The sequence below is a fragment of the Asterias amurensis genome, chromosome 17 (genome assembly GCF_032118995.1).
Source record: "Asterias amurensis chromosome 17, ASM3211899v1".
NCBI lineage: Eukaryota > Metazoa > Echinodermata > Asteroidea > Forcipulatida > Asteriidae > Asterias > Asterias amurensis.
This window is the reverse complement of record NC_092664.1, coordinates 1347038-1372799: the sequence shown is the minus strand read 5'-3', so window position 1 is coordinate 1372799 and position 25762 is coordinate 1347038. Positions and strand designations below refer to the sequence as shown.

Here is a 25762-nt window from a genome sequence, read left to right as displayed (position 1 = left end):
TGAATGAATTGTGACTAGGACCATCTAGGCTTACACTAAATCTGTCTTAAAGGCAGTGGACACTATTGGTAATTGTCAAAGACTAGCCCTCACAGTTAGTGTATCTCAACATATGCATAAAATAAGAAACCTGTGAAAATTTGAGCTCAATCGGTCGTCGAACTTGCGATATAATAATGAAAGAAAAAACACCCTTGTCACACGAAGGTGTGTGCGTTTAGATGGTTGATTTCGAGACCTCAAGTTCTAAACTTGAGGTCCTGAAATCAAATTCGTGAAAAATTACTTCTTTCTCGAAAACTATGGCACTTCAGAGGGAGCCGTTTCTCACAATGTTTTATACCATCAACCTCTCCCCATTACTCGTTACGAAGGAGGGTGTGTGCTAAGAAATATTTTGAGTAATTACCAATAGTGTCCACTGCCTTTAAAGCCATTGGACCCTTTCGGTTCAGAAAAAAAAGTTCACAGATTTACAAATAACTTACAGGGTTTACAGAAGGCAATGGTGAAAGACTTCTCTTGAAATATTATTCCATGAAATGCTTTACTTTTTGAGAAAACAGCAAAACAATATAAATTCTCGTTAACGAGAATTACGGATTTATTTTAAACACATGTCATGACACGGCGAAACGCGGTGGGTTTTTCCGTTGTTTTCTCCCGACTCCGATGACCGATTGAGCCTAAATTTTCACAGGTTTGTTATTTGATATAGAAGTTGTGGTACACAAAGTGTAGGCCTGGGACAACACTGTTTACCGACAGGGTCCAATGGCTTTAAGGAAGCTACAACCAAACCTTGACATAATACAAATAGTTACCAAATATTCAAGTGAATGAAACTTCTATGATCAGCTTAGTTGCAATGCAAGTATCTCGTGGTATTGACAGGAGTATAGTCGATTCGCATTTCCATCAATGCTTCAATGGTAACATAAGTCAACATCACTCTTGTGCCTTTAGTCTGAAGCCAAAAGTAGGGTCGAAAATGGGAACCGAAAATGAAACAGGTCACCTTATATGGAGATGAAATGGAGCAATCATGCACGCTTTCAATAATATATACATTTCCGTCGATAAAATGGGCTTCTTTAAAGGAACATTACATACTTGTTTTGTGTGCTAACAAAACAGTTGCTGGCAGTGTAAGCACTTTATGTAATCCAGCATATACATAAACTGACAAACCTGTAGTTTGAGATCGATCGGCCACCTGGGTCACGAGAGAACAATGAAAACCCGATTACTTTGCATTGCATGATGCCAAAATGAAACGCTCACTGAGCGATAAACTCCAAACGCGAAGTTAGATTATTTATTTCTCGTCATTATGACATTTCAGACAGAAATATTTCAAGGGATGTTTTCAACTATCATCATCTTTAGACTGTGTAAGTTTTGTGTAAATCTGTGACTGATCTTCACGATTTTTGTTTCTTACCAATTCTGCAACGTTCCTCAGTGAGACTGCATTATGCAGAAAAGTGCCAAAAATCCTTATTTACATAAGGCTGGCGAATGGGACCTTTATGTCTGGCTTCTTGCGTGGGAAGAATGCTGCATTTTGCTTGTTTCGCATCAGATGAAAAATACAGTAGCAGTAGCACTAACAAAACATCAGTTGAATATTAAATTAGCCGGAAACTTCAATGTGTGATGCGATGTTCTTGAATGAGACTTTGTAGCTTTCACCATTTTCACACGTACACTTTTCCGCTGTACCTAGGAAAGAGTTCACAAGAGAGACAGAAGTACGATATACTTGGCCAATATTCAAATTATTGTATTGTGTGCCTCAACATGAACCTGAACAACAATACCAAACTAACCATACTGAAGAGGAAGTAGATCCACAACAGCACACGGGAAGGTTCACCTTCTAATCGTAAAGGTTTAAGAGCTATGAGTTTGACTTCTGATAATCCACCAAAAAGAACAAAATAAGACTTTCTCTGTTTTAAAAACCGCTCTTGATGTTGTAATATTTAGTTCAGCTATTTATATGTTGTTGTCTCTACAGATTTAACTGCTGCCGGTCGAGCACGATGGATAACTTCTACGCTTGTGTGGCACTCCTGATGGCGACCAGTTTTGCCTTTTCACAGTTGAGTATTCTTACGTGAAGTTTTGTATAATATAATTATAGCCTAGGTATAAATCTTGAGACCGGACTCCCCCCCCCCCAGACTGCGTCTCTCTGGGGTTGATTCGGTTCGACACGGCAAGCGTGCGATGTTTTTCACCACGTCGTGCACTCTAAAAACTAAAGAGTTGAATCCAACACTTGCATGAGTTCGGTGAGGGACTACACTTTGAAAGTGTTGGATCCATCATTTTAAAGTATTCTGTCAACAATTTAAGTGCCAGTTTAACGTTTAAAAAGCTGATCCAACATTTTAAAGGAATTTATTGAGCAATGTTGAAATAACACTTAAACTGTTAAACTAACCCTTTTTGCGTTGGATCAAAATGTTTTAACATTTTAAAAAATTCTAGATTTAACAAACAAAACGCTGGATCCAACACTTTCAAAGTGTAGTCACTCACCGAACTCATGCAAGTGTTGGATTCAACTCATTAGTTTTTAGAGTGGTTGGAGCACGGCAGAGCTTGTCGTAAAAAGCAGTGTTGAATCTTCTAAACTCAAAATATTGTTCAACAAACCACGCAATATTATGCGATTAAATGCAACTCTTCCCCTACAAACAAAATAGGCTAAAAAATTACTGTGTAACTACTAAAACTGAACAGTGATGTAATGACGACGTCATCAGATGCTCGTGATATTGTATACTGAAATTAACGCTATGTTGAATTATTGTTCAACCGTTAAAAGGAGTAAGTCAATTTTACCAGTTTAGCATTCACTTGTCAAAATAAGATTATTCAATTTCATAAGGAAGCGGGACTCGATCAATTGTATCAATTAGTGTAATACGCCTCTCTTACTTAGTATACGTCACAGTTCTAACCCAAATAAAAAACGAGGCCATAGGCCAGAGGCGTGTGTCCATGGCGAACACACGCCTCATTTTGGGGCAAGAATTATGACGTCATGCAATAACATTAAGATAGGCGTGGTATAGTGGAAGTTCAATTTAAGAGTTGTCAACTTGATAAAAACAAACCCTAGTTTGAGTGATTTAGAGCCAGTACGCTAATTTGTATGCGTGTTAATGAAATTGAATGTTTTATTAAGTTTGTTGCTGAAAGTGGCCACGAAAACCTATAATTATTTTCCTTATTTAAAACCTATGCATCGTTTACATTGTGATACAATTTTTTACAATTTCTTGCAGAGGTACTACCTGTCGTTACAGTGTCAGTGAAACCTATGACTCTCGATGTGGCCTGTTTGACTTTTTTCTATGTACTCGTTACAGGTTTGTTTACTTTTAGTCTTTAAAAACGCTAATGCCATATTTTGGATTGGTGGCTGCGGCTACGACTAATTAGGGTGTCAAGTACTCCTACATTAACGACACGGCAATCCATCCGTAGCAGTATAGCCTCCAATTAGGACAATCGTACGGTAGAAACCACACACAAATAAACATGTATGACGTTTTTTAAGTAGAATAAAAAACAAGTCAGCAACCTACACACGTTTAGTTGGTATTATTTGTCATTGAAATAATACTTTCCGCATAATTGTTTTATATTTTTTCTCTCTGATTTAATTCGTTCACAAAGTCTGAAAGTGTGCATGCGCCCGAGGTGATTTTGTGGGTTAACCTCCTATATTATCGTGGTGATCGGAATTGTTTTGTCCAATAAACTAATCCATCTATATCAAATACATGATTAACTTTATACATTTACAAACAATTAATGTGGTGGATAAGAACCAATCAGAGTAAAAGGTAGTGAGGACAAAGGATAGTCAATTGGATGGTCGAAAGGGTGATAACTGTGTTGTAGGTACTACAATGCGGAAAGACTTGAAGGATAGTAGGCCAAGTTGCATCAAGATCATGCAACTAACAATAGTGTAACCGCAAACCTTTCTAAGTCTAAAATTGAAAACCGACTCTCAATGTGTTGTGTACAATTATGTAATGTTTGTTTCCTTTGTACGGCAAAACGGGGGGGGGGGGTATTCACACATCGTTGAACTTGTATTTAAATTTAATAGTGGCTTTAGATTTTGATAAATTGAACAGAACTGAAATGTGTTGTTTTGCTTAACTTGCAGGAGTGTTATAAGGTATAGGTGTTGCGCTGGATGGCGAGGTTCCGTTGATTCCGGATGTCCCACACGTAAGTTAAACTAGTGTGTGCTCTTAGTTTTAAGTCCATATTTTTTTAGCTAATCGTTGCAGAGATGAAGTTTGACGATTTCTTTGTTTTTGTTTTATCCCTACAAGTACTCTTGTTTGCCAGTAGACGCGGAACCGATTTTTTCCCCAAACTTAAATAAGCTTTCATTTATTGCAAACTCAAGCTTAGATTTGGAGGGAAAGTCGTGGATTAATGCGAGTTCTTTGAGCTGAACCTTGTACGAACTTTACACGTTGGCCATCAAAACCAAAGTCCTGTTTCTCTTGAATGGCAAACTTAAAGGTTCCTACAAATAGTAATTTCTCTAATACAATCACTTCGTGACATAGACAATGACTGGTTGTGAACAATTGAAGCTCGTTAACAAAGTGAAACAATGTCATTTTAATGAAAACTTACATTGTGTTGGTTTAAATTTAACTATTAGAGATTGCACGTCCGTTTAGACCTATCCAGAACGTGATAATAAGTTTAATTTTGACAGATAACCAGTTGCACTCAAAGACGTGGATTTGGAAATCGCAGAGGATAACAAATATCACTTTCTGCCAACGAAACTATACCTAGATCCCTCAAAAATTTGTTTCGTAGGAAATTTCAATGGACTAAAACGTCCCCTTATGTTTTCTTTTAACTGAAAGGGAGAGACGGCCGGCATGTTATAGATAACACTGTGAAAGATCGTCGAAATTCCAACAGTGGTTACATCTTGCTTTTAATACATCTACAAAGAACTGAGCCGTTTAAACACACGATAATCTAAAAAATTAATAATTACAACTCCAAGATTTTAAAAATCCAGAATCTTGACATCATCGGACAAGTCGTTGATATTCTAACACACACAGCAATATTTCCATGACTTCCGATTTAAATCTCAAACAGTATTAAACTTTTGCGTAGAGATGACAACTTTTTGACCTTGGATTTGTACACTCTTTACGTCTTAATAGATATTTTGTATTTATTTTTTATTTTAAATCTTCGGACATAATTCTTTGTTGGCAGGGGCCGTCCAGGGTAAGGCAAAAGTTTTAAAAACTGTCATCAAAGCGAGTGCCCTCTTATAGATATTCTCTAAATGCTTTAATATAGTATTTGATGCCGAAAGGTGCTTTCTACAGACATTGTGCAATACACCCAGTCATTGAAGGAGATGAATTTATATCCATACAGCCACTAAACAGGCACATTTGATAAATGGTTCTATAACGTAGGTCAGAAGCTCAGAGTAATTTAAAAACGACAACATTTTAAATGCAATGGTTATTGTCTTAAAATAAAAATAATAGCCCTGTTTATTTGTTTCATGTGTTTTAAAATGAGCAGCTGTGTGCAACCCTTCATGTCTTAATGGAGGAACATGCACCGCACCGAATACATGCCAGTGCCAGACTGGGTACACAGATACAACATGTACATCACGTAAGAAATAGATGTAGACAAACTATGCATAGGCCTATAGTACTGAGGGAACATACATTAAGATTAATTTAGGCATACCTATATGGGGCGCCGTCTGTCAATTAATTGTTTGGCACTTTTAAGGCATGTTTTTACCATGGTTTATAGCAATTAGATGTAAACCATAGAAAGTGTTGCCAAATCCTTTTTATGGTTTACATACCAGTAGTATTTGATGTGTGTAAGTTTATGCTTTACAAACCATGAACATGCAACAAACATTTGTAAATCATGGTTCATAAACCATGGAAACTTTACGCATCTTTAAAACATGGTTTATAAACCAGAAAAATGAAGCATCAAATTCATGGTGTACAAATCATGGTTTATAAACCATGAAAATTGGGTCATCTTAAAAACATGGTTTATAAACCATAAAAATTGAAGCATGAAAATCATGGTTTATAAACCATAAAAATAGGAGCACGAAAATCATGGTTTAAAAATTATGGTTTATAAACCATAAAAATTGAGGCATCTTGAAAACATGGTTTATAAACCATGAAAATTGAAACGTGAAACTCATGGTTTATAAACCATGAAATCGGAGGCATTGTAAAAACATGGTATGTAAACCATGAAAACTGAAGCATCAAATTCATGGTTTATAAACCATGAAAATTGAGGCATCAAATATGGTTTACAAATCATGGTTTATAAACCATAACAATATGTGCACTCACAAATAATGGTTTACAAACCATAAAAAACCGCTAAACAAAAAAAAAATTGACAAACGGCACGTAAACGTGCCGTTTGTCAATTAATTCAACCTCCTTCCCATTGAGCGATAGTCGCGCAATCGCCCGCCGTGTACATGTCTCGCCCGGTACGTGGGGGTGTGTGTACGGTTGCCCACTGCTGACTGTTGCATGAGGCTCGTGAATAACGCCAGAGACCGGGCTCCAAAAATATTGTAAAACATGCGTGTAGTTTGACCTCTGACCTCTGTCATTTCCAGTATAGATATGCAGTCAAATTCCATTGAGGACTTGAGAGCAGTGACTATTTGGGCATCTATGCACGTCACTGCACGTGCATTGTATCCAATGGGAATCACTGGATCTAGCGGCAGCGACGGATAAAGACAGGGGCCCAGTCTAGATTGCAGAAAGAATGATCAGCAAGAATGCTTGGGGTAGGAGGTTGAACACAATTAACACACGTTCAGTTTTTATGGTTTATAAACCATGATTTGTGCACATTTTTTATGGTTTATAAACCATGATTTGTGGGTGCACATTTTTTTATTGTTTATAAACCATGATTTGTAAACTATATTGATGCCTCAATTTTCATGGTTTATAAACCATGAATTTGATGCTTCAGTTTTCATGGTTTACAAACCATGTTTTTACAATGCCTCCGATTTCATGGTTTATAAACCATGAGTTTCAATTTTCAATTTTCATGGTTTACAAACCATGTTTTCAAGATGCCTCAACTTTCATGGTTTATAAACCATGATTTGTAAACCACGTTTTTCATGCTACGATTTTTATGGTTTATAAACCATGATTTGTAAACCATGATTTTCATGTTTCAATTTTCATGGTTTATAAACCATTTTTTTTAAATGCCTCAATTTTTATGGTTTATAAACCATAATTTTTAAACCACGATTTTCGTGCTCCCATTTTTATGGTTTATAAACCATGATTTTCATGCTTCAATTTTTATGGTTTATAAACCATGTTTTTAAGATGACCCAATTTTCATGGTTTATAAACCATGATTTGTAAACCATGAATTTGATGCTTAACTTTTCTGGTTTATAAACCATGTTTTAAAGATGCGTAAAGTTTCCATGGTTTATGAACCATGATTTACAAATGTTTGTTGCATGTTCATGGTTTGTAAACCATAAACTTACACACATCAAATACTACTGGTATGTAAACCTTAAAAAGGATTTGGCAACACTTTCTATGGTTTACATCTAATTGCTATAAACCATGGTAAAAACATGCCTTAAAAGTGCCAAACAATTAATTGACAGACGGCGCCCCATATACCTAACGTTTCGCAAACCAAAATAGTGTGAAGCTTTTCGATTTGCTTTATTTCAACATTAGTATTAGATCTAAACTGTACAAGTAGTACATCTTGTCTAACAAGGGAAAACATCGAAGAGTTCTTTCTTTGAACAATCAAGTTAAATTATATTTCTTGAGACAATATCATTCATGACCTCTGACCCCATACTTTTTTGGATGTGCTTGCCTTCGTGAATGAAAAATGCCACTCTGTCCCCCTTCAAATAAGGTAAAACAAAGCATTCTGTTATGAATTCCGCATATCAACTTTGAGTTTAATTAATACTTATTGATACAACCATAGAGTAAGGACAGAGATACAACCAATCAATACCAGAGGCGGGATACGGCGATATCTTGTGATAATAAGTCTAATTTTGACAGATAACCAGTTGCACTGGAACACGTGTATTTGGAATTCCAGAGGGGTAATCACTTCCTGCCAAAACGAATTGGTACCTCGCTGCCTCGAAAATTCAAGGGACTAAAATGCCTGCCATGTTTTCTTGATGATTTCCAGCTGTGTGTAATCCATCATGTCTTAATGGAGGGACGTGCATTGCTCCTAACCAATGCAGCTGTCGGACAGGCTACACTACTCCACGATGTACAGGTAAGAGTGCTTCTTCAGTTCCTATCCATTGTAAAACCAAAACGAAACAAAAAATCGCCTAAAAATGCTCACCAAAATGTGCCATATATTTCAACCCTAAATTCTCTCCTTTTAACTGTAAGAGAGAGACGGCCGGATTGTTAAAGATAACAGTGTGAACAGGGTGCCGAAATTCCAGTATTAAATGTTGCTTTTAAATGTATTTACAAAAACTGTTCAAGTCGTTGATAGTTTTAACAAACCCTACAAACAACAAAAACAAGTTTTTACATTGACTTCCGTTTGAAATCGCAAGTTGAACATTTTCATCATTTCAAAATATGTTTTGCATCAGGTTATAGAACAATACACTTGATACTTAAAATAAGGTATAATAAGGCATTCTGTTGTGAATTCCGCATATCAACATATGAGTAAGTTTAATCAATACTTATTGATACAATCAATCAATACAAGAGTATATAGCGGGATACGGCAATATCTTTGATTGTGATGATAAGTATAACTTTGACACATGCACTGGAAGACGTGTATTTGGAATTCCAGGGAATATAAGTTATCACTTCCTGCCATAACGAATCGGTACCTCGCTCCCTCGAAAATTTGTTTGGTAGGAAATTTCAAGGGACTAAAATGCCTGCCATGTTTTCTTGATGATTTCCAGCTGTGTGTAATCCATCATGTCTTAATGGAGGGACGTGCATTGCTCCTAACCAATGCAGATGTCGGACAGGCTACAGCACTCCACGATGTTCAGGTAAGAGTGCTTCTTCAGTTCCTATCCATTGTAAAACGAAACAAAAAATCGCCTAAAAATGCTCACCAAAATGTGCCATATATTTCAACCCTAAATTCCCACCTTTTAACTGTAAGAGAGAGACGGCCGGATTGTAAAAGATCACACTGTGAAACGGGTGTCAAAATTCCAGTATTAAATGTTGCTTTTAAATGTATTTACAAGAACTGATCATGTCGTTGATAGTTTTAACAAACCCTACAAACAACAAGAACCAATTGTTACATTGATGTCCGTTTGAAATCGCAAGTTGAACATTTTCATCATTTCAAAATATGTTTTGCATCAGGTTATAGAACAATAACCTTGATACTTAAAATAAGGTATAATAAGGCATTCTGTTGTGAATTCCGCATATCAACATATGAGTAAGTCTAATCAATACTTATTGATACAATCAATCAATACAAGAGTATATAGCGGGATACGGCAATATCTTTGATTGTGATGATAAGTATAACTTTGACAGATAACCAGTTGCACTGGAAGACGTGTATTTGGAGTTCCAGGGAATATAAGTTATCACTTCCTGCCATAACGAATCGGTACCTCGCTCCCTCGAAAATTTGTTTGGTAGGAAATTTCAAGGGACTAAAATGCCTGCCATGTTTTCTTGATGATTTCCAGCTGTGTGTAATCCTTCATGTCTTAATGGAGGGACGTGCATTGCTCCTAACCAATGCAGCTGTCGGACAGGCTACACTACTCCACGATGTACAGGTAAGAGTGCTTCTTCCTTTCCCTCCGCTGTAAAACGAAACAGAATCGGCTAAAATCGTGTCATATGTCAGAATTACCCCCCATTCTAATGTATGGTGTTTATTTTGCAGGAGCAGATATACTAATGAATATGTATGTTTAAGTTTACAGGGGCAGCCACTAATGAATATGCATTTTTCTCCCCAAAGGTTGTGAACTCTTGTTATTATGCTAATTTTGTAACTTGGTTTATAAATAGAAGTGCGGAGGTCAGTGCCCGTCACTTTCCTTTGTACTTGTCTGGTCACACAGGTTGGTGTGAATAATTAGGTATTGTTGTGCATTGAAGGATTGAGCTACTTTGCATGAAGTCGTGGTATGCAAGATTTTAGGGAGTCTCACATAGGTTCTTATGGAAGAAGGATCATGAAATTTTGAGTGAGAGAAAGATAGAGAGAATTTGGATAGGTATTTGGAAGTGCCTATATCTCAACAGTGTCGCGCTACAATTATAACCTTTGAGGTTATTGTTTTGCTGCAATATTAATGCTAAACCAGAAACAGATTATCAGGCTGTTATTTTAAGCAATTGATTGGCAGAGAACTGAGGCGGCAGAGATCGGCAGTTTAAGTTTGGAAGCAAGGAGAAAATCGTAAGTTGAAAATTTGCCTATTGTCTTTTGAGGATATTGATTCTAACTAAGGAGACTTCTTGAAACTAAATTGTTTTTGGAAAAGTGTATTTCATGCTGTATTAATGGAGCATTGGATTTGAATAGCTTTGTATTTTGAACACTCTGAATTTGTAGTTCACTATTTTTTGAACGAAGGAATCAGACAAAGAAAGGATTTGAGAAGTGCATGTGTATTTATCAAAATGAAGAAGAGCATCAGGCATTATTGTATTTGTTTCAATAACTATTTTATAGATGGCCATGATGTTGATGTGGGAATCTAACCCTCTCCTAGAAGTTCAAGGGACTATACTCTCATAGAGTGAGAAGCGTTAATTGAAGGTCTGAGGCGGACCAAGAGGAAGGCCGGAGAGTCCGTGGATGATACGTGCCTACATAAAATGGAAGAGTGGAGCGAGACGCTGTAGTGTTACCGGAGGACATTTAAGCCTTTGGACATTTTCACGGTGGGCCATTTTATTTACCCAATAATTTGAACACTTTTGTTTGGAGTTGAATTCGGAGTTGGAGTCAAGAGTTGAAGTAAGAGTTTAATTTGGAGTTGGAGTCAAGATTTGAAGTAAGAGTTTAAATTGGAGTTGAAGTCAAGAGTTGAAGTAAGAGTTGAAGTAAGAATTTAAATCGGAGTTGAGATTGAATCGAGGCAGGACGCCAGACCGGAGGGTCACTTTTGTTTAAGTGTAAATTTGATTAACTTTTGATTAACTTGATTTGGAGACATTTAATTGACTACAGAGTAGAGTGGTGTTATTAAGACGCAAAAAGCGAAACGTTGCAGAAGTAAGAGAGATTGTTAAAGCGCCTTGATTTTGAATATATATAATATCGATTATAGTCTAAGGAGACTCACCCTTTAGTTTCTAGTATTTTCAACACATTGTTGATTTAAGGATAAGTTTTATTTGAGAAGATCGAGACGAAGTGTTTTGAGTTCATTTATTAATTTCAGTTGAATCCAAGATATATAGATATTCAGTGTACAGATTCTAGAAATGGGGCAGTGTCCCCAGTTGTTGTAAATAAATGTAAAATAATTGTAAATATAATATTGTGTCGAAGAGACTTTCATTCCAGAGTTAGCAAACTGTCTTTCTCGTCATGGTTGCACGGGGTTAACTGTGACATCATACTTCAACCCTAAATTCCCATCTTTAACTGTAAGAGAGAGATAGAGACGGCCGGAATCTTGAAGATCACACTGTGAACACGGTGTCGAAATTCCAGCAGTGGTTAAATGTTGCTTTTAAATGTATTTATAAGTATTGAGCTTTTTAAAATCGTTGATAGTTTTAACAAACAACAAGAACCCGTTTTTAAATTGAATTCCGTTTGAAATCGCAAGTTGAAAATTTCATTAATTCAAATCTCAAAAAGCACTTATCATTTATTTTAAGCATAATTTTTGCACCAGGTTGTAGAAACAGTCTGCTAAAATTTTTGCACAGTGGACACTATTGGTAGGCCATAATTACTCATAATTGTTAGCATAACAATTTACTTGGTAACGAGTTAGTAGATAGCGGTTGATAGTATAAAACATTTTGAGAAACGGCTCCCTCTGAAGTAAGGTAGTTTTCGAGAAAGAAGTAGTTTTCCACCAATTTTATTTCAAGACCTCAGAATTAGAACTTCGTGTGACAAGGGTGTTTTTTTCTTTCTTAACTTATCTCGCAACTTCGACGTCCAATTGAGCTCAATTTTTCACAGGTTTTTATTTTATTTTATGCATATGTTGAGATACACAAATTGAGAAGTCTGGTCTATGACAATTACCAATAGTGTCCAGCGTCTTTAAGAAAAGTCTTTGAATTTTTCACCTACACTTCATAAAATGTCACATCCATTGACCTCGATATTACAACAATTCTTAAAATCCTGAAAAAAAACACTTATATACATTGGTTTTTCAAAAAGTCAACAAACGCTGCAAAAATTGGATCTTGTCTTCCGGTTCAAACCGGACGCGATATTGCAAAGTTCAGCCTATGCATACATGCTCACATGCCGAACTGACAAACTTCGCTTATAAAACCATTACGTGACTATGTAGAAATGTATACCTTTTTGCAAGTATTTTGAAATAAATTATTGTTATACAAGTACGATTGTTGATTAATAGATGTAAACCCATGTACTGATGGCTGGAATGGCTGTCACATGAATGCTGACTGCACCAACACACAAGGTAGCCATACGTGCACATGTAGAGCTGGCTATACACTATATTTCAACCTTAAATTACCTCCTTTTAACTGTAAAAGATAGACGGCCGGATTGTTAAAGATAACACTGTGAACAGGGTGTCGAAATTCCAGTATTAAATGTTGCTTTTAAATGTATTTACAAGAACTGATCAAGTTGTTGATAGTTTTAACAAACCCTACAAACAACAAGAACCAATTGTTACATTGACTTCCGTTTGAAATCGCAAGTTGAACATTTTCATCATTTTAAAATATGTTTTGCATCAGGTTATAGAACAATAAACTTGATACTTAAAAGGTATAATAAGGCATTCTGTTGTGAATTCCGCATATCAACATATGAGTAAGTTTAATCAATACTTATTGATACAATCAATCAATACAAGAGTATATAGCGGGATACGGTAATATCTTTGATTGTGATGATAAGTATAACTTTGACACATGCACTGGAAGACGTGTATTTGGAATTCCAGGGAATATAAGTTATCTTCCTGCCATAACGAATCGGTACCTCGCTCCCTCGAAAATTTGTTTCGTAGGAAATTTCAAGGGACTAAAATGCCTGCCATGTTTTCTTGATGATTTCCAGCTGTGTGTAATCCATCATGTCTTAATGGAGGGACGTGCATTGCTCCTAACCAATGCAGATGTCGGACAGGCTACAGTACTCCACGATGTTCAGGTAAGAGTGGTTCTTCATTTACTTTCCGCTGTAATACGAAACAGAATCGGCTAAAATCGTGTCATGCTTCAACCCTAAATTCCCTCCTTTTAACGGTAAGAGAGAGATAGAGACGACCGGAATCTTGAAGATCACACTGTGAACAGGGTGTCGAAATTTCAGCGGTGGTTTAATGTTGCTTTTAAATGTATTTACGTACTGAGCTTTTTCAAATCGTTGATAGTTTTAACAAACAACAAGAACCCGTTTTTAAATTGAATTCCGTTTGAAATCGCAAGTTGAAAATTTCGTTAATTAAAATCTCAAAAAGCACTTATCATTTATTTTAGGCATAATTTTTGCACCAGGTTGTAGAAACAGTCTGCTAAAATTTTTGCACAGAGACGACACCATTGATCTTGCATTCTTTACAATTTACGTCTTAAAGGCAGTGGACACTATTGGTAGGCCATAATTACTCATAATTGTTAGCATAACAATTTACTTGGTAACGAGTTAGTAGATAGCGGTTGATAGTATAAAACATTAGTAAGGTTTTTCTCAAAGTATAGCCTATGCTCACATGCCGAACTGACAAACTTCGCTGATAAAACCATTACGTGACTATGTAGAAATGTATACCTTTTTGCAAGTATTTTGAAATAAATTATTGTTATACAAGTTTGTTGAATAATAGATGTAAACGAATGCAGCGACGGCTCGCATGGCTGTCACATGAATGCTGACTGCACCAACACACAAGGTAGCCATACGTGCACATGTAGAGATGGCTACATTGGAGATGGAGTCACATGTACAGGTAAAGCATATTTAATCGTTATGACACTTTCTGTCAACGACAGACACTCCTTGAACCTAACTTCTAAAGGCGGTTTTAATTCAAATTTATTTTAAATTTGTTGATCTTTCATAGATGCTCAAAAGTATTTTTAAATGTTGATTAAAAGATGTAAACGAATGCAGAGTCGGCTCAAATGGCTGTCACGTGGATGCTGTCTGCACCAACACACAAGGCAGCTATTGGTGCACATGTACAGCTGGCTACACTGGAGATGGATTCACATGTACAGGTGCAACATTATCCATTTCATTTCATTTTATTTGCCAGCAAACATGAAAAACACATACATGTATTAAAACATTGCACGTCAAAGATTTACAAGTAAAAGCAGTACAATGGTTATTAAAAGAATACAAATACTATTCAAAAAAACTAGCAAATTACTGAGAAACCTGGCCTGGCCGCGGGCAGATATAAGGATTGTGTAGGAAACACCTCCAGTGGGGGTGGAACACAAAACACAACAGACGAAACAAAAGACAAGAACCCTGGCAGGGAAAGCCAATAGCGACAAAAAGTCACTTTCAAAGTGGCTAACCTCTAATCGTTATGACACTTTCTGTCAACAACAAACACTTCTTGAACCTTGTCAACTTCTAATGGTGGTTTGAATTCAAACGTATTAAGTTGATCTTCATAGATACCCAAAAGTATTTTGAAATGAATAATTGTAACACAAGTATGATTGTTGATTAATAGATGTAAACGAATGTACTGATGGCTCGAATGGCTGTCACATGAATGCTGACTGCAACAACACACAAGGTAGCCATACGTGCACATGTAGAGCTGGCTACACTGGAGATGGAACCTGGTGTACAGGTGCATTAACACATTCTCATTATTATCAAATGTATTGATTTGGTGTCAAAAAATTACCCCACCCTTGTCTTGAACCTTTTGTAAACTTTTGTAAAAGGTTATTTTTTTATGCTGATTATTAGGTATATATACCATTATAAATCAACTTTGAACCGTTTCTTTAAATTTGTAAAAGTAAGTTTTATTTGACGTTTTATGTCTGGTCTTTGTAGATAACGAGCCTCCACAACTTCAAGCTGGCACCTGTCCGTCAGATATAGATGAAGTTGCAGGAGCTGGGATGTCAGTCAAAATGGTGACTTGGATTAACCCCTTAGCTAGTGATACTACTGGTGTTGCTCCAACTATTGTATGTACAGCACAGTCTGGCAGTGACTTTATGATTGGTACTCAAGATGTCACATGTTCAGCTATTGATGCAGCTGGGAATTGGGCTTCATCAAACTGCACTTTTACAGTCACAGTAACAGGTTACATTTGCTTTGTTTGACTTCATCTCCTTCAACGGTTATCAATATCTTCATTTATTCTGCATTGGCCTATTTTATATCTATAATCAATAGTTATCATGTCTATTATCGTGTCCGAAACATCTCCAACCTAAACTTTAAAAATATCTCCACCACGTACTTCATAATCGACTCTTGCACAACTTTCTTCTTCATTACGTCTTCCTCATTATCTTCATAAACATTTCCATCATCTTCATATTCATTTCCATCGTCATCTGTTTTTGTGTCATTATTTAATTTGTCACTAGATCTCTTTTTTCACCCCACCTTCAGCATTTTGTTGTGGTGTCTTTTCTGAAAGGATCGTCAAAGTCATTGGTATACCTGACCATTTCTTATTCATGTTTTTAAATGTACGTAATGTTTGCAATGACACCAGTGGTAGAAAAAACAATTATCTTTTTTAGAAGTGCCGTCGTCTACAAATGCAGCCGGTAAATCTCAAACAACTGACACATCCAGCAACGTTCTAATGATTGTAATTAGTGCAAGTGGTTTGACAGTGACTGTCATTGTCATTGCGTTGGTGGTCATACTAGCCAGAAGGAAGCATCGTCAGAGAGACAAAGGGGAAAATATTATTGCGAGGAAGCAGAGAAACAAGAAGAAGCGAAAAGAAGTTGCTCACGAAATGGTAAATCATCGATAAAACTTATATTGTATTGTTTGTGGGACTTTTTGAATCAATGTCGAGAAATAATTTACGACACACTTTGTTCCAAGTATCAATTATATCTCCTGATGAAGTGACGAAAGTACGGCCCCTGAAATTTGTGTTAAACTTTAAAGTCTATTGTTACCCTCCATACATGCCACTTGTATTTGAAATGGGGAGGGGGGGGGCATATTATACTCAGATGACGCTTTTTGAAAAGTTGGCGCAATCGTAATTTTTCTTTTCGCAGTAGAATCCTGGGTATTGGGTAGAATCCTGCTTTTACAATTCTCTGTATGCAAGGAAGTGGCGGTCGGTAGTAACTTTTATTCATTCGAATACTTACAACAAACAGAATGGGTACGAGAACAGCGTCGTTGGGCAGCTGAGTGTATCGCTGGATTGCCATGGAAACACTGCACAAGCAAATGTGTACAAGAATACTGAAAACGTAGCAAGTAGTTCGGCAAATATCTACGAGGAAGTTGGTCCAGTACCCTGGGCTAGCCGCTGGATAATTCCATGGAGCAGTTTGGTTTTCAAGAAGGTCTTGGGCAATGGACACTATGGGGAAATACGCAAAGGTGTAGTGAAGCTACAAGATAAGGTCACTAAGATAGCAGCGATAACTCACCTTGAAGGTATGGTTACTAGACTTATTTGGGTTATGTTGTGCATGGGGTCTGACTATCCATTGACATGATGATTTTGACCAAAGGGGTACATATTCTGGGACGAAGCAAATACGTCATCGCTTCGCTTTTGTTTGCAAGACCTATGAGGGGACACGTGTTTTAGCTGTTGTCTTTCATGCTTGTATTGATTTACCAGCAAAAGGGGAAAACAGGAGACAAAAAGGATCTGACTTATTTTGTTTTGTTTGTATTTTTTAACTACAAAATGGATTCGGACTAAATGTATGCGTTCGTATGGGTTGTTTTGATTCTTTTCTAGATATTAATAGACGAAAAATGACAATAACAATGACTGAGAGTTTAGGGGATCGAGCGTACCTATGTAGGTGTAATTGATGGTGTTATCTTGATGTTAATGAAATGTTTTTTCTTGTGTTTAAATCAAGAAAATGCTTCAGCATTTGACACCGAGAAATTCATGGAAGAGTTTCGAGCAATGTCTACTATTGGTAAACACGCAAATATTGTGAGCATTCTGGGAGCCTGTCTGAAAAAGGGTGAGTTTTTATTGCTGTAAAATTGTTGTCTACATTGGTGTTTGTTAAGTGCACGGGTTGTTTGGGCTGTTCAGGTTGTTTGGCAGTTATTTATTTGGTCGTTTCCCTTTTTTCGTTAACTTGTTTAATAAATTTATCTTTTTACACAAAACAAACAACTTGTTGGCTATAAAAAAATATATGTATATTTAAAATGACTAGCCATCGCCTCCCGACAACACACCCAATAATTTAATGTGTTCCAACAATAACCATAGGCTATAGTTTGATTAATAAAGTACTAGTATTGAACTAAACATTCGAAGCGACCTTGACAGCACGTTTATTATCTCTTAGATGTGTGGTATGTTGCCTGGGAATATCTACCAAAAGGTAACATACACTCCTTCTTAAGGAGCAACCAGGACAAAGAAATGACCACGGTGTCTCCAGCGAATCTGTTCCAGTTTGCTCTGGATGTTGCTAAAGGAATGCAACACATTGCTGAGTCCGGGGTATGTATGTTTTACCATCAGGTCATACGTGTTTTATAATTCATGACAGTGTCACATTTGGAGGTACCGTACGTATGTCTCGCTATAGTGTTTCATGCTCTACAATAAAGCAACCATCTTTTCAAGGACCATAACTTTAAACAAACCGCAGTTGGAAAAGGTTTAATTTAGAGTCACTGGACACTTATTCAAAATAATTGTTAGCATAAAAACTTAACAAGAGCTGTTGATAGTTTAAAAAAAACATTCGAAGATCCATCTGAAGTTAGTGACATACAGTTTAAGAAAGAGGTTTTCTCAAACAAATAATAAAATTCTTAAAAACTTTGTGCAAGAAGGGTTTTTCTTCCTGCAAACATCGATGACCAATATTGAGTCAAAATGTTCACAGGTTTGCTATTTTATGCACATGTTGGGAGACAGCATGTGAGGACACTGGTCTTTGACATTTAGTACATGTGGACAAATTACACACTCGTGATTGATTTCTACTAAAATGTTAACAAAATAAAAATAATAAAATAACCAGGTAAAGACTTTACAATCATCTGTTTGGGAGTCCCGAAGGCTCAAATTATATTATAATGTTTAATTGTCATAGCAACAAAGGCGACCAAGTGTTGGTAATAAGAAGTGTATTCGGGTTTCTTTTTATACACAGTACATGATAAAGAATGTTTCTATATATTCAGTTTGTTCACAGCGAATTGTCATCGAGGAACATCGTCCTCAATAATGACATGGTTGCCATGGTTACTGGGATTGGACTGTCAAAAACAGCCGATATTTACGTCGAGACTTCTGAGGTAAATCAATCAGGCTGAGGCTGAACATCAAATGTTGACAATTCAATCATTAAGAGCATTCCTTCTTAATCATGGTTACATAAATACATACAATTATGATTGTTGGGGTTGAACAAATAATTGGAATAGAACTAGAGTTGGATTTGAACCAACGACCTCCGGATTAAAGGCAGTGGACACTATTGGTAATTTCTCAAAATAATTATTAGCATAAAACCTTTCTTGGTAACAAGCAATGGGGAGAGGTTGATGGTAACAAACATTGTGAGAAACGGCTCCCTCTGAAGTGCCATAGTTTTTGAGAAAGAAGTGATTTTCCACGAATTTGATTTCGAGACCTCAGATTTAGAACTTGAGGTTCTCGAAATCAACCATCTAAACACACACAACTTCGTGTGACAAGGGTGTTTTTTTCTTTCATTAATATCTCGCAACTTACATGACCGATTGAGCTAAAATTTTCACAAGTTTGTTGTTGTATGCATAAAAAATATGTTGAGATACACCAACTGTGGAGGCTAGTCTTTGACAATTACTAATAGTGTCCACTGCCTTTAACGTGCTGGCGCTCTACCAACTGAGCTATTTAGCCCTGTGTTGGCGGTGTCCCTATTTTGTCAATATCTTTGTTCGGGTGCCAGTCAGAAGCCATACAACCGTTAACTGCCGTGTAGCCGGGGAAAATCATTTAAAAATTTACCCAGTCAGTTTCCCTTGTGGTTTATATTGATACATACAAGAATATAAGAAAATGTGTTTGACATTTAGATTGATGTTTCAATTTGGATTTATGTTTCATGAAAATTAAACGGCGATTGTTGGTTGTTCTCAGGTATGGGATCCCTGTCGCTGTTGGGCCCTGGAGTCACTGACTAACAACACATTCACTACAATGAGTGACGTGTAAGTAAAAGGCTACCTTTTCAAGTCCGTTACTGCCTTGAAAAGTACAGTACATTACTAAAATAGGCCTTGCAATGTTTTTGAAAATTTGCTTTCGTATTTTCGAGTTCAAATGTAACAATCTAAGAAAGCAGTTACCATTAGATTGTTCGAACGTTCCCTTAAACCTATTAGCTGACATTGGGCTTTGATATCTACATCGGAAGAATGCAATGCAACGTATAACGATAGATGGCGTGTAACTTGAGACCAGTTTACTTCGTTTATCTTCGCAAGCTTGCATTGCCTTAGAACGGTCGAAACACAACCACAGGATAATCAGAATATTGTATAAAGCTAAGCCTTATTTATATCAAATGTGATCCAAATCCACCAGTTGTACAAAAGTTTCAATAGTGCACGTCAAAATGTTGAGCAGCCCTTCACACCAATAATTTATTTTGAGCCCACACATAACCACCACAGAATCAGGAAAAGCAGGACATACTGAAACTTTAATCGAGAATTTAATATTTCATAGGCGAGTCTCTTGTGTAATTAGGTTGAATGAGACGTTCTGGAGTTTCTGTTACGTCATTCTTTTGATTAACTGTAGATTTGTAACAAACTAAAGTGATAGTTCAACTTGAAAATGACTGTCTTTCCAAATTGAAAGATAACATGATGTACAAAAAAGCTGAAAACATTATTCCAATTTCAAAAAGAAATTTCCAGTTTAAAGGCAGTGGACACTATTGGTAATTACTCAAAATAATTATTAGCATAAAACCTTTCTTGGTGACAAGTAATGGGGAGAGGTTGATGGTACAAAACATTGTGAGAAACGGCTCCCTCTGAAGTGCCATAGTTTTGGAGAAAGAAGTAATTTTCCAAATCAACCATCTAACGCACACAACATCGCGTGACAAGGGTGTTTTCTTCTTTTATTTTTATCTCGCAACTTTGATGACCGATTGAGCTCAAATTTTCACAGGTTTGTTATTTTATGCATATTGTTGAGATACACATATAACTGTGAAGGCTAGTCTTTGACAATTACCAATTGTATCCACTGCCTTTAAACATTTACTTTTATTATTAAAAACATAAATGTAAACTTATCAAAACCCTCGATAATGTTGCAAGCACTATAAAATATTCTTATACATGTTGCCTTCGAATCTATCAACGAATCTACACATTCTCGTCCATTCTCCTTTAACTTACTGGAGACTTGTTTCGTTAAAAATAAATCAAATCTCTCAAACCCTCTTACTACATTGTTCAATTTGACCAGGTTTCATAAAGTTATTTTATCTGATTTTGTTGATCAGGTGGTCGTTTGGAGTTGTCGTCTGGGAAATAAAATCTCTGGGTATGTTTTAAATAAACATAATTATACTAATAGGCCGTAATGTTCACAAAGTTGGAGGAATAACGACACTAAATCTTTCAATACATCGTTTATTTTACAACATAAAGAGACTAATCGTTATTGATTTGGACGATTAAGCAAATCGATTGTTTTTAAAAATATTGTTAGGCCTAAACAAAGATAAATGAACTAACTACGAAGATACAAAAATAGTAAACAAAAAGAAACATTAGTATAAAATAGTTCACTCAAAATGAAAAACAAGTCATGAAGGTTGAAAGATCTCTCAATTTGTTGATTGTTCTTTGCCAGCTGGGATCGAGTAGAGTTCAGAAGATTGTCAAAAATGTAACAATAGAATGAAAAGGCTGGTATAACGTTTAAATATTTTAGAATGTTTTATTAAAACGGTATCAATCCGCCAGCGTTGTCTCAAAACAATGTAAATCTAGTGTTTGTTGTGTATTACCAATAAATATTTTGTAAAACTTTCCGGGAAGGGGCTTGATTGAGTTTATTTTAAAGTAAAGAAATCACTGTGATGTTTTACTTGACAGTACGATGTTATTTCAATGCAGGTCAAACCCCATACGCTAGCACTGAATCTCAGGATCTACTATCGATGTTGACGACTGGTTACCGTTTGGCTAAACCAAGGAAGTGTTCTGATGAAATGTAATAATTATAATAAGTCTTGTTTACTCGTTTTATTTGATCAAGGTTCATTTGGTGTATGAAAAGTATTACATGGGCAAAGATACATGTTGTTTTCTCTTGCAATTCAGTATATTGGCATAATGGTCAATTAATTTTGCGTTTGATCTTTAAAGGAAAATCACATAATTTTAATTTGTCAACAAAACAGTTGGTGGCAGTGTAAGCACTTTATGTAATCCACCAGATACATAAACTGACAAACCTGTAGAAGTTTGATCGGCCATCTGAGTTTCAAGAAAATGGCAAAAAACGAACAGAGGGCCTACACGTTTTGCATGACATCGATTTAAACTGAAATAAATAAATAAAACGCTCACTGTTTACCTCTTCAGTTTTTCTATTTTGCAATATAATGCAAACTTATGCTTAGGTAAAGATTCTTTTGAAGGTTCACCATTTTTGTTTACATTTTTATGAGCGATAAACTCCAAACTGGAAACTGGATATTTATTTCTCTTCAAATTAGACAGTTCAGACAGAAATGTTTTTTACTGTCATCATCATTAGACCTTGTATACAATCTTTATGTAAATCTGTGTTCTTCACGAATTTTGTTTCTTACCAATTCTGTACTCTTTAAGAAAGAACACTACTGAACTTATGCAAAATAGATTAAACAGTAAATGTACACTTTGTTTACACCAAAAGCTGAGTATTTATAAAACATTTGTACAGCCGTGACACTTGTGTCCTTAAAGCAAGACACTTAGCTATTGCTTCGTCCTTCGGATGGGACATAAAACCGTTGGTACCATGTTTTGTGTAACGCATGTAAAAGAACCCAGTGCAGTTATCGAAAAGAGAAGGGGTTCGCCCCGGTGTTCCTGGCTGTGGCTGCTTAATGCGCCGTAGCACCTTGTAAACCCGTATAAGATGCTACATAACAGGGTCTCAGAATTCATCACTGTAATAGCCTGTCTTTCTGAAAGTTTGTATATACTCAGCGCATTGAGTACCTTGTTTGATACGTGCGCTATATAAGACTTCAATATTACTGACACCCTCCGTTTAATACTTTGTATGATGATCGAACGTTTCACTCAATCGTATTTTATTACTATCTATATTTTACAGGTATAACCTGATGCTACGATGCTGGCAGAAAGATCCGAACAAACGACCAAACTTTGACCAAATTCTTGTAGGTCTGACAGCGATGAGTCGAAAGCACAAGAAATAAATACAAAGGAACCCCCCCCCCCCCCCAGTGAAACAGTTAGTTTAAATTCGCCTTTGTAGTTGCTGCTACAAACAAGTGAAGATCCAAGCGCAATGCAAGGCCTACTATTTACGTTTAAGAACTAAGAATTGTAACAAACTTATCATATTAGACATGTATAACGCCGGGGTATACATAATGAATATAAAACTAGAATATAACTGTTAAGAAACTCAAGAAGTCCTGGTAGGGGCCATTCGATTTTGTCAACTTGAACTTAATACTGATCAATATAAGATGTACACAACGGATGCACACACGGCTTCGAAACGCATGGCAGGCCTACAAAGATGTCGCCTTTTGATTGGTTTAGAGCGCATCACATGATATGTAATTTGACTGATCGACTGCGTGAATGCGTCGCGTTATAAGCAGCAAACAATGTACTGCAATATAACTATCAATGTATAACCCAATAGGAACCAACAACCAATTACATACGAGCATCAATTGCTCCTTTGTGTCTATAAGCATTACACAGTCATCTGTAATGGTAAAAACAAATTGTAATTTGACTTTTTTTACTCGAAGGTTCACACTGGCGGTGGTCCCTCCCGGAGAATAGTGGTTTTAACTATAGCACTTTAAAGACAGTGGACACTATTAGTAATTGTCAAAGACCAGTCTTTTCATTTGGTGTATGTCAACATATGCGTGAAATAACAAACCTGTGAAAATTTGAGCTCAATTGGTCGTTGAAGTTGCGAGATAATGAAAGAAAAAACACCCTTGTCACACGAAGTTGTGTGCGTTTAGATGGTTGATTTCGAGACCTCAAGTTCTAAACTTGAGGTCTCGAAATCACATTTGTGGAAAATTACTTCTTTCTCGAAAACTACTCCACTTCAGAGGGAGCCGTTTTTCACAATGTTTTATACTACCAACCTCTCCCCATTACTCGTTACCAAGTAAGGTTTTATGCTAATAATTATTTTGAGTAATTACCAATAGTGTCCACTGCCTTTAAGCTGTCCGTTTGTATAATGGTACCCTGCATGGGTATCAATCAACTTAAAGTGATAACGTTACTTTCACCAACATTCATCTGCTACCGTATCCATGTATTCACCCATTATCAATAGTGTTTTACTCATTAATGAGTTCATCTAAATATAAGTTAAATTGTTTAACCGTCTATCTTTCATCACTGTTCAACAAGGAGAAACCTGAAGTAAGTGTGTACCAATTTTGCTCATTTTTTATTTGACATTTAGCTTTGTTTGTTAGGTGATTAAAAGTTTTATCATCCATATTTAGCCATCAATAACAATAAGGAACATACTCAGTGCTGTACTTAGTAAAATGTTAGTTTATAAATATTCAAGTAACATTAAATGGACACGCTGGGAGGTTGGAAATATGTTTTGAAAGAAAAATTCAATGAAAAATTTGCGGACCGTGTGTTAGCTCATAAAGTAAGTAAACTATAGAGTTTTAGGCTATAAGCCTATTATTTTTGTGTGGATTATTACATTCTACTTGTAAAACATCTTTTGAACCAAATTTACATTTTACCAAACAGTTTGTATAATCAGAAGGCAACGTGTCCTTAAGCTTATTGGTGTAATATCAAATATAATAGTTAAATTTACATTGGGGATAAAGAATATTAATTTTGTTTTTTACCCATACACCGATTTTTGTTAGCGCTGTATACACAGTACAAGTACTGAGTATACAGTGCTAACATCGGTGTATGGGTAAACAACCAAAATTAATAATATAAATTAGTTATATAGCTAATTATATCAATATAACATAATGAGACAACGGTGTATGGGTACAAAACCAAAACTAATAATATCAAATAGTTATATAGTTAGTTATAACGCAATATAACATCAAGAGACCCAATTGAGTATCTTCGGAATACTCATCTTCTGAATGATCTGAATTTTAATCTTCTTGTATTCATAGATCCGGTTGCAGCTGTAGTATTAACTGGTGAGAGTTCAACAATTAAAACGTAGGCTTTATCTTATTGCTTGTTATGCTCCCTATGTTATTTAAAGTTTACCTTTGCTTTTGAAACATTTCGGTTATTTATTCCTAATAGGCCCTATGCCTATTTGTAGATGTTAAACAGGTGGTCCTGCTTTGGAGATATCGTCACAAATCCAGAGAGAATAAATATGTCCGTGCTCCATGAGGAATAATCGCTTATAGGAAAACACAATCTGAGAAGCATTACTGCAGTAACGCTTCTTAGATTCAAATTTTGGAACATAAAAACTGATCTTTTCACATAACCACATTGAAGTGAAATGTTTTTCTCAAAATACTTTAAATTGTCGAGAGCTGCTGCGGACATGTAACCAAAAGTTTGTATTTTCTATATCGTTAATCTAAAAAGTGGGCGGAACAATCTGATAGGTCTGATTGGTCAGAATCGCAAAAGCCTAATTAATGTTCAGAAATGTTCAATTAATGTTCAGAAATGTTACCGTTCATTACACGCCTATGTAATATGGTATTTTGTTCTAGTAATAATCAAGTATTCCATCGTCTATGTTTTCAATTTAGATCTTACAATACTTTAGCCATATGCCAACCTTTAAAATACCAAATAACTATATACAGAGTTAAGACCAATGAGATATAACACATGCTGTAATCTATTTGGTAATATACGCGGCCAAAACAGGGGTGGGGTATCCGCAAGAAGAAACCGCGCAAATTCGGCGTTTTGGGGTGGCTCGAAAATTAAAACAATATTTCCCGGGCAGGGAAAAGCGGCCGGCCGTCTTGGATGCTATAGTCAACTCTGGAAA

General features: G+C 36.1%; 1 protein-coding gene across 2 annotated transcripts; it reads left to right on the top strand.

Moving 5' to 3' along the window:
* Positions 1–1815: 1815 nt before the first annotated feature.
* On the top strand, positions 1816–22979 carry LOC139949815 (uncharacterized). Of its 2 annotated transcripts, XM_071948354.1 has the most exons (22): positions 1816–1894; positions 2024–2107; positions 3303–3386; positions 4199–4263; positions 5614–5709; positions 8305–8397; positions 9062–9154; positions 9821–9913; positions 13384–13476; positions 14153–14275; positions 14424–14546; positions 15017–15139; positions 15352–15609; positions 16059–16285; positions 16662–16947; positions 17388–17498; positions 17835–17992; positions 18685–18798; positions 19631–19701; positions 21015–21055; positions 21634–21730; positions 22847–22979. In XM_071948354.1, the coding sequence occupies exons 2-22, from the start codon at positions 2049–2051 to the stop codon at positions 22950–22952; spliced, it is 2514 nt and encodes an 837-aa protein (XP_071804455.1). In that variant the 5' UTR covers positions 1816–1894; positions 2024–2048; the 3' UTR covers positions 22953–22979. The 2 variants fall into 2 exon arrangements, with proteins under 2 accessions (XP_071804455.1, XP_071804456.1); XM_071948355.1 differs by lacking the exons at positions 1816–1894; positions 8305–8397; positions 9062–9154 and having other exon boundaries at positions 1911–2107.
* The last annotated feature ends 2783 nt before the right edge of the window (positions 22980–25762 follow it).